Source organism: Magnolia sinica, chromosome 14, assembly GCF_029962835.1.
Source record: "Magnolia sinica isolate HGM2019 chromosome 14, MsV1, whole genome shotgun sequence".
In the NCBI taxonomy this organism is placed as follows: Eukaryota; Viridiplantae; Streptophyta; class Magnoliopsida; order Magnoliales; family Magnoliaceae; genus Magnolia; species Magnolia sinica.
The window spans coordinates 53720096-53735976 of record NC_080586.1 but is presented as its reverse complement, the minus strand read 5'-3'; the positions used below and the strand labels follow the sequence as shown (position 1 = coordinate 53735976).

General features: G+C 39.2%; 1 protein-coding gene across 1 annotated transcript; it reads right to left on the bottom strand.

Moving 5' to 3' along the window:
- Nucleotides 1–1672: 1672 nt before the first annotated feature.
- Nucleotides 1673–12306, bottom strand: LOC131225293 (thaumatin-like protein 1b). Its single transcript, XM_058220802.1, has 3 exons — nt 12286–12306; nt 2977–3003; nt 1673–2356 (listed from the first exon to the last, which is right to left on the bottom strand). The coding sequence occupies exons 1-3, from the start codon at nt 12304–12306 to the stop codon at nt 1673–1675; spliced, it is 732 nt and encodes a 243-aa protein (XP_058076785.1).
- Nucleotides 12307–15881: the final 3575 nt, after the last annotated feature.

Genomic DNA, 15881 nt, shown 5'->3' with positions numbered 1-15881 from the left:
TGACGACCCTAGAATGGATCACTGTTTGGATGGTGATATGAGGAAGGTATCTTAGCTTCCCAATCCTGCTGTATGAAATGGACTAATAACAACTTGGTAATCATGTTCATGCACCGCATTTGCATGTGCTTTGTAGACGTGGCGTACTTTGAGGCGATGTCATGCGTAACGTAAGATGAAGACGCTAAGGGTGTATGCGTGAGGGCACGCATCATTCTGCATACATCCTTGCATTAACAAGAGTACTTATGACATGTTTAATTGTTCTGCGTTATCATTACTCCTTGATTGAACTGATAACATGTTAACCTTTGTTTTATTGTTCCACTGAGTTGATCACTCACTCCCACATTCTGGGGCGGTGTTAAACACCCACTAGACTCTGTCTTAGTTGCAGATGTTGCAGATGTTGAGATGATCTCTGAGGCAGAGCGGGAGATGGATGATGATGAGGCTGCTTTCTCTTTTATGCAGTTTTCAGACGGGTTCTAGTGAGTCTCGTTCTGATGCGTGGGATGCTGGGATTTCTTTTGGGAAATTAAATGATGTAATCTAATACTTGTAATTTTGATAGTAACACTTGTCAACATGACCTGGTATGTATATGTACTTCAGGGATTTGCACTTGTACACATATATTTCTATAAGTCTTCCGCTTGCTTTCTTCACTTATCCCTGAATTATATTTGCTATTTGGCTTAATCTATTCCATGTTTTATGCACTAATACAGACAACATACATCCTTCATTAAATATGTTGCATAAGTGATGTTTTAGAACTCGGGAGCTGAGTTATGCTCGACCCCCGAATTTCAGGGCGTTACAATAAGTTCCTTGGATTGTAATTCTGATGGTGGATTAAGCATATTCATAGGCAGTGAATAAGATGAATGGATTAGTATCTTAATTCAATGTGTACGAGCAGATGTAGAGATCAGGTAGTTAGTTTACTATGATCGGGTGGTCTAAAGTCAAAGTGGATAGTCAAATATCTTTACTTAGTGATGAATAGTTGATTGAACGGTTAGCTATGATGAACAAGTGAGAATACTTAGGATATATGATGATCTTGTCCTAAAAGTCGGGGGTTGGATGACTTGATCTACGGATGAAGATTATTCCCAACAGTCGAATTCAGGTTAGAGAATAAATGCAGGGTTAGAATAGGCTAAATTGGTGACATACACATGTATATACTAAATTAAAGTTCATAGTATCGTAGGAAGAAGATTGGCCCTAATTTTTTTGAAAAAGGTGTTAAAAGTTATTTATGGCATTTTTTAAAGGACCCATTTTTCAGCCGTTTCGCCATACCACGAGGCTACTTTGGTCAAAATTCCTAAAAAAATCATAGAGAGCTTTAAGCTTTAAATCGTAATGATTTTTGGACCATGTTCTATGTACCCACGTGGATTCCCACCAAATGGGCCATGTGGGTCATTCGAAGATGGAGCGATGTGGACCCATCCCCAAGAAATGCAAGGTTGGCCATACATTTACTCAAAACAAACTTCATCTCAATCAATGAAATGGGTCCTTGAATTTTATTAATTTCAATGCATGGATTGCAAAACATTGAGTGACTCATAAGAATCCAACTCCCAAGACCTTATTTTCCAAACAAACAAGAACTCTCAAAGAGTCTATAAAACCTTTGATATGGTAATTAAGTTCATGGGCAGAAGGTGAGGAGGTAGTTAGCACCGGTACACGTAAAAGTACTGGAAGCATCGTCATACGCATAGCTATAAGCCGTCGGGCATGCATTCTTGAAGATCTTTGAGTAGGTTGTGGGCTTGCATGTGGCTGGTGTACCAAATGCACCCCTGCAACAGTACCAGTCAGTGTTGAAAGCTAAACAAGCACTCTTGCACGCGACCGTCGCCCCATCAGATGCAGTGACCTGCAACTCCGGTGGGCAGATCGCATTCACATCCGCTGCACAACCGCTCGTGCCGCAATTGCCTGTACCACCTTGTGGGGTCACAGAGAAAGGCACGTTGAAACCATCTACTAGGCTCGTGTCGTAGAAATCTTTGCCACCATCACCCCCCAAAGTGAACTCCACCAATGTGGCCGGTGGTGCGGCATCCCCACCATTGCATGAAACCTGGCCACTGCCACAGTCGGCAGTGGCGCATGCGAACCTTCCACTAGCATCTGTGGAGCAACGGGTCCTGCCCCAGAACCGGCCGCCCCATGGGACGGGAGCATCTAATGAGACTGATGCACCTTGTGCGAGTTCAAATCCCGTCTGCGGCAACTGGGGCTTGTCGGCATTGTTCAGTGTGCCGGCCCACACTGTGAATGGGCAATTGTTGGTGAAGGTGAACGTTGTTGATTTCGCCCCTGAAATCTCAAATAAAGAATTATAATTAGTCTTTATTCTTGAGATTATCTAACACATTTAAGAGCCTTTGTAGTTTAGCTTATCATTGCTATTACTCGAGCTGTCCTAAATATCCAATCTGTAAATCAGGCGGGCCAGAGAGTAAGCGTGGATTCAGTCAGGTCAGGACCTGAAGGAATAGGAGCCCACCTTGATTTATGTGTTGTATATCCACTCTGTTCATCCATTCGTTTAATTAGGACACGGGACAAAAAATGAAGTTTATCCAAATCTCTGGTGAAGCACACCATGGAAACAGAGGTGAATGAACACCTACCATTAAAAACTTGCTAGGGTCCACTATAATGTTTATTTGTCATCCAAACTGATGCGAAGTTCAAACAGGCTTGGATGAATGGACAATACAAACTTGCTAGTGTTCACTTAGATTTGGATCTGCTTCGATTTTGGGCCACATCCTAAAAATGAGCTGAAAAGCAGATAGATGGCGTGGATATACAACACATGCATCAAGGTGGGCCCCACAGCAATGACCTGACTGAATCCATCTCCAGAGGGTGTCTCCTGATAATAATAAAAAAAATGATGTGCGTCCAGTCATTTTGGGTGGGTCACATTTTTGAAAGAAATAGATGACTAAAAAACACGTCTAGCTAGCAGATCATTTGTTTCCTTCACTATGGCCCACCCGACGACTCCACCTGTCTCAGTTTTCTACTGAGGCATGACAAGGTGCTGCCTGCTCTATAGACAGTTTGGATCTAGCACACATTTGCCTGCTGATTGGCTGGCCTATGCACGCGTTTGAGGTTTAACAGCAAGCATAAGATTAAAAAAAAAAAAAACAAAAAAAGGCATATTCTTTTTCTTGTTGCAGAAAAACAAGAACCTAACATCCCTTGAACGTGGGTAACTATCTATTTACTCTAAAGATCATGGGCTACCCATTTCTCAGCCACCGATTAGACATCTAAGATGGTCACATGAGTTCATTAGGCATGATGGCCTATCCAAAAGGTGGCCCATTAGATCAACACTTACATTCACCACAAACATGTGCCAAATGTAGTATGAAAATGCTTAGGCATTACTACTAACCTACGACGAGGAGAGCCAAAACGAGGGATATGAAAACTCGTTTCTCCATGTAGAATTTCTCTAGCTTGGGTTGGTAGGATGGCGTCGGGTGTTGCATATATATATATATATATATATATATATATATATATATAGGGTGAAGAGAGGGCTGGGTGTGGGAAAATGCTGTATTTGGAGGGAAGATTTTAATAGTTTATCTGTATCTTTCATTGGATTCGAAGATTTTAATAGTTTATCTGTATCTTTCATTGGATTCCACCAAGTTTGGTGTGGCCCTCTGCGTTCATTAACGAGCTTTGTGTGGCAGCGGTGAAGTAGGGACCGGAATCTTCTGCGTAAAATAGAGAAGCTCTGTGGGGCTGACCATGTTTTATATATACATTTACTCCGTACATCAGGTGAGAACCGTTATTTAAACCCTACATATGAAATATTTGGCTAATAAAAAGCTTTGACGGCCTACACCAGTGGGAGTTAGGTAACTGCTTCTAAAACCTCTAAATTCGCACTGCGGCTTGACTGTTATTGGATCAGGATGATTTTATTTTTTTATTTTTAATTTTTAATTTTATTTTTTTTTTCCACTTCATCTTGGTAGATACACCTAATTAACGGGCTCAACGGGTTTGATGAAATATAGAGATCATGTGGCCCCACAATCAAACCTATGGTAGGCATCTATTTATCTTTTTTTTTTTCCCTCACTGGTGTGCTTTCGAAGCGGATTGGCTGGTGTACCACATACCAGTGATATAGCTGGGAGCGGATTGGCTGGTGTACACACACCGGCTATATAGCTGGTGTATTGACATCAGCAAGTTCTGTGGGTCCCATCATGAGGTATGTCTTATATCCAAACTATCCATCCATTTTGCAGGCTTGAGCCAAAAAATAAGACAGATATAAAGATCAAGTGGACCACACTGCAAAAAAACAGTGGGGGATTGAACTTCTACCATTGAAACCCATTTGGGGGTCACAAAAGTTTCGGATCAATATGAAATTTGTTTTTCCTCTTCATCCATATATTTTTGACCTTATTAATAGATTGGATGGAAAATAAACATTATGGTGGGCCCTACAAATTTTTTAACAGTGAAAATCATTATCCTCGCTGCTATTTTTGGTGTGGTCCATTTGAGCTTTGGATATGATTCATTTTTTTTTCTAATGCTCTAAAATGATCTCGAAAAATGGATGAATGATATGGATATAATAAATACATCATCATGGGGCCCATTTAATTTTGATCTTATTCGAACCGTTCGTACAACTCGGAGCTCGAGGAGCATCGGCGCTCATCCTCGTACGACACGTATCTACACCAACTATATAGCTGGTGTGTGGTACACCAGCCAATCCACTTCCGATATAGCTGGTGTGGGTACGTGTCGTGCGAAGACAAGCGCTGACGCTCCTCGACCTCAAGTAGTAGGAACGGTTCAAAAGAGATCAAAGTTACATGGGCTCCAAAATGATTTATTTATTATATCCACACCGTTCATCCATTTGTCGAGATCATTTTAGAGGATGAGCTAAAAAATGAATCATATCCAAAACTCTATGACCACACCACAAATAGCAGTGGGGATAATGATTTTCATCATTATAATACCATAATGTTTATTTTCCATCTAATCTATTCATAACATAAAAAATACGTGGATGAAGAGGAAAAACAAATATCATATTAATTCAAAACTTCTGTGACCCTGAAAAGGAGAGCTTAAAATGTCCTAGAGCGGGGGCAGGGGGGCGTGTGAATAGGACTATGCTAAATAATCGAAATAAGTGCTGAATATATAAATAAATCAGAGATCCCAGTTACTTAAGTATTGAAATGTTGATTCCAAAATATTTCGTAGGACAACCTTTACTTAGAACTTTAGGCAGGACAACCTTATTTTATGAATTTCTTTAAAATCGAAACCCCAAACTTGCAAGAGTAAATAAAAATAAAATATTACAACATTTACCACTCAACTTTAAATTAAATACAACCATTCACCGCATAAAAAGTAAAGACATCCAACACATAACACAAAGGATTATAGTGGTTCGGTGCTTTAAAAACAGCCACACCTACTCCACTCCCAAAATTACTCTGTACATAATTTTAGCTTTTACTATGAAAAAGGTTTTTCCAGGGTTACCTTAAAACCTGAAACAATTTTTGTGATTTTCATGGGCTATCACAATCAAACCCTCGCTGAGATTTTCAGGCTATCTTAGACAAAACCTACACTAAGATTTTTAGGCTATCTCAGAAAAACCAAAAAGAGTTTAGAATATATACTTATCTTCACCGTAGAAGACGTATAAGAAGCTTGTAGCTAAAGAACTGCTTTCTTGAATGTAGATTGTTCTTTGTTCAGTCAGATAGAAAGGGTCTAGGGTTCTATTGATTTTAATTAAGTTCAAACTAATGACTACTTGAATCAATTCTCTTAAATCTCAAAAGAAGAGTATAGTTTGCTCTCTTTAGAATCAAACTTAAAAGATCTAAGATTAAGGAAATTGAAAAGAGCTATATAATTAAATTATAAATACCGTTCAATAACTTGCTAATAACTTTAGCTTCTCTCTCTCTCTCTCTTGTAGAGGATTTTGATAATTAACTTGCATATTTCGAATTGAGAGAGGAACTCAATTTATAGGCAAAAAAGTTGAAACTTCGGCTAGCCCGAGATAGTCTTCGACTAGCCCGAGCGGACTAGATTCAGTTCAACGGATTTCAGATCGCGCGGGATAAGATTTATCCAAAATTTGGATGGTCCGAGGTCACCTTCGGCTGGCCGAATACCAGTTTGGCTAGCTAAATTTGAACCAAAGAATGAGGTTGCTGGAATTTGACTTGAAGATTCTCAAGCTAGCCGAATTTCAAGCTCCGGCTAGCTGAACCAAAACTCGGGCTAGCTGAATTTAAAATAGAAATTAGTTTTGCATCGGGTTTGAACTTGAGCTGGCTAAGAAACCTTGGGCTAACCGAACTAAAAGTTAGGTTGGCCGAATTCCAAGCAGAATAATTTTAAAAACCCAATTTTAAACAATTTTGAAAGAACCTAGTCCTAAGGTCTTTCTAGGGTTTTATACCACATGAGATATATCAAATATCTGTACTTCTTTGACTAGAATGAAGTTTCGGATTTCATCTTGACTTTGAGCTTGATCTTTTCTTGAACTTGCGCTTAATCTTCTCTTAATCTGAGCTTGATCTTTTCTTAATTCTCTTAATCTTGAGCTTGATCTTCTCTTAATTCTCTTAATCTTGAGCTTGATCTTTTCTTGATTCTCTTAATCTTGAGCTCGATCTTCTTTTAATTCTCTTAATCTTGAGCTTGATCTTCTCTTGATTGAGCTATTGTCAAAGTTGTTGTAGCTATACAAAATTTGACAACTAAAGTGTACTTAAACAATTTAGCACTTACAATCTCCCCCTTTGTCAATTCCATGACAAAACAAATATCATAACAAATATGATAAGAAAAATTTGATCACCGAAGTCTTGTATCTTGTCATCTGAAGTCTTGTAAAGAATCTGATGAAAGTTCAACAAGTTCAACAAGCACTCCCCTTGTGATATAAACATATAGCATATATAGCAATCCATATATGTGGCATTCATGTCATTGCATTATGTCATTCATACACAATACATTCATTCTCTCCCCCACAATATACCAATAACACATTAATTTGCCAATAACATTAGTATAGCATCTTTAGAATAACATAGCATTGGTAGCATTGGTATTTGAATTCTATAACCACACAACCACTCTCCCCCCTTTTGTCACAAGTTGACAAAGGAAGAATAGGATAACGAGCATTAAGTAAATGAAATAATCAATACCAAAGATCATGTAGAAGGAGAAATAAGTACTAAGCATATGAAATCATTAAGGAAAGCATATGAAATAGTTTAGAGTTTTAGGGGTAACAAGTGTTAATGTAATCATCCAAGCACCAAGACAAAAAATAAAGTTAAGTTACAATCCCATGAAATGTTTGAAAAAGGCAAGAAAATCTGGCTCAATCTGACCTAGAGGAAGAAGGAACAGGCATCGATGGATCATTCTGGCGCAAACTCCTGGTGATGTGATGGAAGTACTTTTTCACGTACTTCATTGTAGACTTTTGGGTTTGTGCCAATGAAACCTGCGACACATGCAAAGCTTCAACTTTCTCTTACAGTGTTGTAAGTCTCTCATCAAACTGAGAGGGCTGGTAGTCGAAATGAGCTTGATCATTTGACTCATCCAACTCATCAAAAATATCATCCATTGTAGTGTCTGTAGCTGACTGTACTCCCTCCTCTTCTTCTTGTCCAAGAAGAGGTTTAAGGTTCATCATATTTATATTGGAATTGTTAAATGGGAGCTCAGATTCCGATGCCTCGAACGATGGAATTTGAACACTATAATGAAAAGCGAGGCAAGTCATAAGATAAGCAAATGGAATCAAACCGTGCTTAGGATACAAGCGAAATTGAATGATGTTGTAGCAAATCAAGGACGACAAACAGACATGTATGCCATACACAACAGAATGAAAAACTCTAACCATGAAGGAAGTAAGATCAGTCATATTCCCAGCTCAAGGATAGACATTGGACATGAAAATCCGATGCAACACGCGATATTTGGGGAGCATTTGGTTTGCGGGGAGGGCATTACTCGACCGCCATTCTGCATTGAAGCATACATTGGGTGATTACTTGTTTTTCAGAATTGGACATTTTTTCTGCTAATGTGGCAATGGGTTTGCCATCATCCACACAAACTATGTCCATTAAAGTAGAGATAATTTGCGGTGTAATTTGGAATGTCCCTTCAACAAATTTAACAGAAAATTATAGATCATCAAGGGACACATCACAGATTGATGCATACATTCCTTGCACAATGGAGTGGTAAGCCGATCCACCCCATCCCAAAATGTTCTCCCAACTGACTTCAGAGAGTATAGGAACAAGACAAAATCGAGCAATATGATCTAAATTAACTGATTTCTCAATGATTATGTCACTAGTGCGGAAATCCTTAACATAATCCATATCATCATCCGGTGTCCTTATGGTATGTACACCAAGCTGAGTTGATCTAAAAGATGAACTAAAACGATTTTTGCATGCTGTACTCTTGGATTTATGCTCCATAACAGATTGCACGAGAAAAAAATATCAAAGAGAGTGATAGGAGAAAAAAGAGTGGATTTGTTTTTGAAAAAACCCACCTCAAACAGGGTTTTAAATGATAGAAAAATTATTCAAATGTGATTTGATAGCATTAAACCACAAAATAGTAGAAGAAATTTGAAGAAAAACCACTTACTAGCAAGATTAGAAGATGGGTTGGTTGAGTGGGGCACCAGCTAGCTGAGAAAGAAGATATGAAATGAATAGAATTTGGGATTTTCCACCTTTTTAGGTGAAATCCGCACGTCCATCGACTAGCCCAAGAATGTACTCGGCTAGTCGAAAAATCACAAAATTTTGATTTTTAGACTAATTTATTTTATATTTAATTTTAATATCATTTTATGCATTTAAAAAAAAAATTTAAAAATTAAAAAAATAAACAAAAAAATGCATAAAAAGAAATAGGATAATTATTTAACAATGCACAAGCCAAAATTATGCTTTAAGTTGGAAAATTTAGTTTTGTCAAGTGGCTTAGTATGTTTGCAAGCTGCTTCTCAGTTTGAATGTATTCAAGCATGATAGACTTGTCTTCAACCGATTCTCGAATATAATGGTATCATATATCAATGTATTTCGTATGAGAATGTTGGATTGGATTTTTGAAGATATTAATTGCGCTTGAATTATCGCAATACAAACTCATTATATCTTGCGTAATTCCATAATCAAATAGCATTCTTTTCATTCAAATTAGCTGAGTGAAGCATTTCCTGCTGCAATATATTCAGCTTCAGCTGCAGAGAGAGATATAGAATTTTATTTCTTGCTGAGCCAAGATACTAAGCAGTTTCTTACGTAGAAACATCCACCACTAGTAGATTTTCTATCATCAATATTTCTTGCCCAGTCTGCATCAGTATATCTAACAATTTGTACAGACGTATCATGTGGATACCATAGTCCTAAGTTCGCAGAACTTGTGATATATCTAATCATCTGTTTAACAAGAGTTAAGTGTGATTCTTTAGGAGTAGATTGATATTTAACACATATTCCAACACTAAATGCAATATCAGGTTTACTAGCAGTTAAGTACAGAAGACTACCAATCATACTTCAATATAAACGGGATTCTACACTTTTACCTGATTCATCATTTGAGAGTTTAAGTGTCATACTCATTGGAGTATTGAAAATTTTACCATTCTCAAAACCAAACTTTTTTACAAGGTTCAATGCATATTTGGTCTGTGAGATGAACATTCCATCTTCAAGTTGTTTCATTTGTAATCTAATAAAATAGTTTAGTTCGCCAACCATACTCATTTCAAACTTGGATTTCATTAGATCTGCAAACTCAATAGATAAGTTAGTGCATGTAGATCCATAAATGATATCGTCAACATAAATCTGAACTATCAGAATATGATCATTATGTTTCTTGACGAATAAGGTTTTATCAACATTACCCGTGATAAAATTATGACCGAGTAAAAATTTAGTCAATTTTTCATATCATACTCTAGGAGCTTGTTTCAAACCTTAAAAAGCCTTTTTAAGATGGTAGACATGAGTCGGAAGTTTGGAATTTTCAAAACCCTTTGGTTGTTCAACATATACTTCCTCATTCAAATCACTGTTTAAAAATGCACTTTTAACATCCATTTGATAAATTTTAAATTTTTTATCCCATGCAATCGAAATAAATAATCTTATAGATTCAAGGCGCGCGACTGGTGTAAAGGTTTCATCGTAATCAATACATTTCATCAGTTTTATTTTAAAAAATCCACTTGGTTCCTATTTTGACCAGAAACGAAAAGCATTTGATTTGGGAGAATTTCTTATTTAACATCGATGAAGATGGAACAAAGAGAATATTCATCAATTTCATTTATTCTGAGTTCATTAACATCCTCTTAATCCTTTGATTCCTAGATAGAATCTTTTAATAAAGAGAAAAATAAATAAGTCAAATGTAATCAAAATGTAAATTTTAGTAGCATTCCAGTGCGTTTTCATCAAATCTCCAGGGGAGACGAGTTATGCGAGTTTCCCATGCTATGATCCCTTGAAAATATCTGAAATAGCCTAATCGTCTGAAAGAAATTTTAGCATAATGAATGCTCTCAAAGATTACCAGCACAACTCATATAGGAGTTGCACGGCCGACGTGTCACGCCCCAAACCCAGAGATCGGACTCACAGGAATCCCAATCACCGAATCCGGTGCCGACAGCCTCCGTAGTACCCCATTTTAGGCTCCCAACACTCATACGCCAGATTCTGATCCTGGGATTCTACGAGGAGGATTTTCTAACATACATTTATCTCGTAAGAAGCATAACCACAAGTTTACCCAAATCACAAAGGACACATCATCATCACATATCCAATAATATAAACATTTGAATATAATGCGAAAAGGGAAATACATATGTCAAAATCAAAGCTCCATAAGACTGCTGCACACTCCATGGTCAATGCTATTGCAACCTACCGCCACCTGCACACATCTATAGTGTGTGCACAAGGTAAGTACTAAGTAAGCAATATCAGGGAAATCAGAGTAAACGGAAATATTGACAAGCTCATAAATACCATCAGCCTTATCCAGGCTATGCAATAAAGAAATATAATAAAAATAATATCATATACTGATGAAGCATTGTAGAGCAGCTATGTAATGCGAAGATAGCAAGCTAAATATTAGATGCCGATGATGCAATGCAATGTGCGGTGTGAATGAAATGAGCAAGTTGGAGTGAAGTCGAGATGATAGTATGTAGTATCGCAAGCTATGGGGTCCATCATAAGGGACTTCTACCAAACTAGTCCCATACCTAAATTTGGATAGTCAGACTCAATGTAGTAAACTCCTTATCTCAGGTTAGTCACGCACCCCAAACGAAAACCTGGCCATTAAGAAGGTACACATAACACATAATTGCGCACCACCAGCCCGAGTGGATAATGAATGAATGAATGAATGAATATATAACTCCTACTCAATAAGTCCACATATCAGTACTCTGAGAAATCACTGGGGTCTATTACACTCCAAACCAGATTGTCGCCCCATCATGCACAACAACGTGAGTGGAAGAGACCTCACTATCTGCCTGTCGATATTAGGCCCGACTTCTCGATAGCAGACCCATTCCTCGAGTTGGTCAAACTCAGCCTAGCTTTACCCCCTCCTCTCGGGCAGGTAAGGACGCACCCCCCTCCAACCGACCACGGCACAGTGGGAGATGCGGCCTAATGGTATACGACCCTCATGTGGTCATGCATCCACTCGGTCTAGACGTTGGAGCAACCTATGGAACCAAAAGGGTTTAGGGACTTTCACCCGGGGATATCTATAGCACCCCATGTAGAACAGATTTTCGGTGTCCCGTCTGGCCATCAACGATATGCCTATGGAGACTACAACCCTGATGTCACTAGGGCCTACAGTAATCACAACACACGATGCAAGATGCATGAGTCACACAGTCCAATCATGCATCAATCCTATGCATACCGTACGCTTATGTGGGGCAACTCTGCCTATTATGGAGTCCCATGAACAACCTGCCATAGTAATGGCCAACCATATCTCATAATCAAATATGCAGATGATGCGTATGGTCATGTATAATGATATTATGCTGTCACATACTCAGAATCGGCCTCCACAATCGAAATCGACAATTGGAATCGGCCTCGACATATGGAATCGGCCTCCATAATTGGACTCGGAATCGATGATCAAAATCAACGATCAGAATTGACAATCGAAAATGGCCTCGACAATGACCTTAACTAATAGAATCAGTTTTATCAATTGACTCGGCCTCGATAATTAGAATTGACAACCGAAATCAGCCTCGACAATTGGAATCAGCCTTATCAATCGGACTCGGCCTCGACAAACAGAATCGACGTTCGGAATCGACAATCGAAATTGGCCTCGACAATCGGCCTCGACTAATGAAATCGTCCTCGTTAATCGAAATTGGCCTCGTCAATCGGACTTGGCCTCGATAATCGACGAGAATGGCCTAACAAGGCCTAAGGTAAGGTCACAATGTGGACATCCAACCATCATTGCCCATCAATGTGGACATTCAACCAACATTGCTCCCAAGGAGTGGCCCACATAGGGTTAAACATATAGTGGGCCCATGGCCTCACACAAAGGCCTAATACACATCGCAATGGGCCTCATACAAGGGCCACATACACATCACTATGGGCCGCATCACATGGACCTTGAATACATCACAATGGGCGTCACTTAAGGGCCTCGAATATGTCACATTGGGCCTCGCCCATGGGCCTCAAATACATCAAATTGGGCCTCATCCATGGGCCTCGAATACATCACAATGGGTCACAACCCATGGGCTTTAAATACATGATAGGTGGGCCCTACACAAGGGCCAAATATACATTATAGGTGGGCCCTGCACATGGGCCTCATACACATAAAGTGGGTTGCATCAATGGGCCACATAAATGGGCCGCATAGATGGGCTACAAATATATCAAGGTGGGCCTCATAGATGGGCCGTAAGTATTTTAAAGTGGGCCTCACTCATGGGCCTCGAATACATCAAGGTGGGCCTCATAGATGCGCCACAAGTGGGAGCTTGAAGTACATCTAAAATCATTTCAATAGTGGTGGGTGCAACATGTGCATCACTATGCACTATCATAGGGGTACATGGCTCACTAATGTGATTAGCACTATCCAAACATTGTCCATGTACATCAGCATGTCCAAACATTATCCAGCACCGTCTGTAACGCCCTGAAATTCGGGGGTCGAGCATAGCTCAGCTCCTGAGTTCCAAAACATCACTTATGCAACATATTGAATGATGGATGTATGTTGTCTGTATTAGCGCATAAAACATGGAATAGATTAAGCCAAATAGCAAATATAATTCAGGGATAAGTGAAGAAAGCAAGCGCAAGACTTATAGAAGTATATGTGTACAAGTGCAAATCCCTGAAGTACATATACATACCAGGTCGTAACTGACAAGTGTTACTACCAAAATTTATAAGTATCAAATTACATCATTTAATTCTAAAAGAAATCCCAGCATCCCGCGCATCAGAACAAGGCTCACTAGAACCCGTCTGAAAACTGCATAAAAGAGAAAGCAACCTCATCATCATCGATCTCCTGCTCTGCCTCAGAAGTCGCCTCAACATCTGCAACATCAGCAACTAAGACAGAGTCTAGTGGGTGTTTAACACCGCCCCAGAACGTGGGAGTGAGTGATCAACTCAGTGGAACAATAAAGCAAAGGTTAACATGTTATCAGTTCAATTAAGCAGTAATAATAAAGCAGAACAATTAAACATGTCCTAAGTACTCTTGTTAATACAAAGATGTATGCAGAATGATGCGTGCCCTCACACGTACACCCTCAGCGTCTTCATCTTACGTTACGCATGACATCACCTCAAAGTGCGCCACGTCTACAAAGCACATGCAAATGCGGTGCATGAACATGATTACCAAGTTGTTATTAGTCCTTTTCATACAGCAGGATTGGGAAGCTAAGGTACCTTCCTCATATCATCATCCAAACAGTGATCCATTCTAGGGTCGTCAGTCCTAGACATCTCATACGATCATATGGTTGTAGGTCGTTGCAAAGGGCTCGTCACCAATCAATGCACGCCTATCATACCTTCGTTACTACACTAAGGCTCGTCACCTCAATGCGGTATCCAGGCATGCTCGAGGTCACTACAAAGGGCTCATCACTAATCAATGTAGGCCGACAGCACGAATATAGTGTCCCATACCACCATAATCGGCTCACGAGTTTAGTTGTTCACTGGTCACTACGGGGAGGCTCGTCACCCTAGCGTAGGCCAACAGCTCGACCACAGTGTCCCATACCACCATGTCCGGCTCATGAGTCTTAGCGGATCAAGGTACCATAGTTAATAGGATTTCATTGGTAAGTTCGGTACCCTAGATTCAAACAGTAGCGTCCATACATGGTGAACATACATCGGACAATCGGGTTACTTGACGAACTCGACTAGCACGAGCCCACGTTGGGTTGAATGACATAGAGTGCGCAAACACTCCGCATGGTCAAACCACTGCCGACAACTCTAATACAACTCGGGTTTGTCTAATCACATCCTACGTGGCGAAAGCAACCTCAGCCACGAACTTAAGGCCGATTACCATTTCCTGGACTAACTTATAGTCCCACATACATTCCACTACAACAGATATTCATATCTACAATTTAGAATAGTAATGGAACAACAACTCAAATCATATGGTACGTAAGCATCTGAAGAATATCAACTTAACATGGATTTAAGCATAAGTAAGACTTGAAATTAAATAACAAGGAATATAACTTGCACGAAGGAAATCATACACACTAGTGGGAGAGTTGAAAATCACTTCTCAACGCCCATACTAGGTTGATATAACATACTTTAGATCATTCAGACATTTCTACAAGCACTTAGAATACATAATACAACATACATGACGTATGTTGAAATACACACATTTGGACAATTCCCCTTTACCAAGGAGTTGCCGCACATACAATAAGCATAAGTACACGACAAATAATCATGGCAATCACATGTTCATATTTTATACGCATACGGTACTTTATACATACACCTAGAATACATAAATGTCAATGTAACACATGCATATCAGGAACACAAAATAAACATAACATTTGGCATGTGAAATCTCATCCATAGCAAGAATAAACCATTCACCAACATTGAAAGCCTTGAAAACCATAACCTATATGATTAAAGTCCGCACCTTAATCCAGAAAAGAACACCGAACTGATTTCAGACGATATGTCTTCGTCAACGGCGACAGGATAACCTAAGGCAAGAATAGAAATGAGATACAACATCACAAAGACTATTCTAAGCTCTAACACAGATTAGGGTTAGGTTAACTTACCCAAAGATGAACTCAGAATCACCGGAATAACGATTCTAAAGTGAAGGTTTAAGGATGAAGAAGAACAGGAAAGAATCTAAGATGATTCACCAACTTCTCTCTCACTTTCTCTCTCTTTTCCTCTCTCTTTCAAAGCTAGGGTTAGGAAAATCGTATGGAAAAGAGAGCTAGGGTTTTAAGGTTTATAAATAGGCCTAACATTGATGAAAATAACCCCAGGGCTAAGGTATACTTAGGGTATAACCAAAACAAGCCTCTCTCGATCCAACGAAGCACTTCCGGTGGGCCTATTACCACGAAAGGTCGGACTTAAGCTCACTGACCA

What these genes read in the sequence shown, in the direction of transcription:
- LOC131225293 (XM_058220802.1), bottom strand. Translation starts at nt 12,306, where the DNA reads ATGTCGAGGCCGATTCCAATT. An exon ending in TGTCGAGGCCGATTCCAATT is followed by an intron (nt 3,004 to 12,285) that starts GTCGATTTCGAT and finishes ATGATCTGCTAG; the next exon opens with CTAGACGTGTTTTTTAGTCA. An exon ending in TGTTTTTTAGTCATCTATTT is followed by an intron (nt 2,357 to 2,976) that starts CTTTCAAAAATG and finishes TCTTTATTTGAG; the next exon opens with ATTTCAGGGGCGAAATCAAC.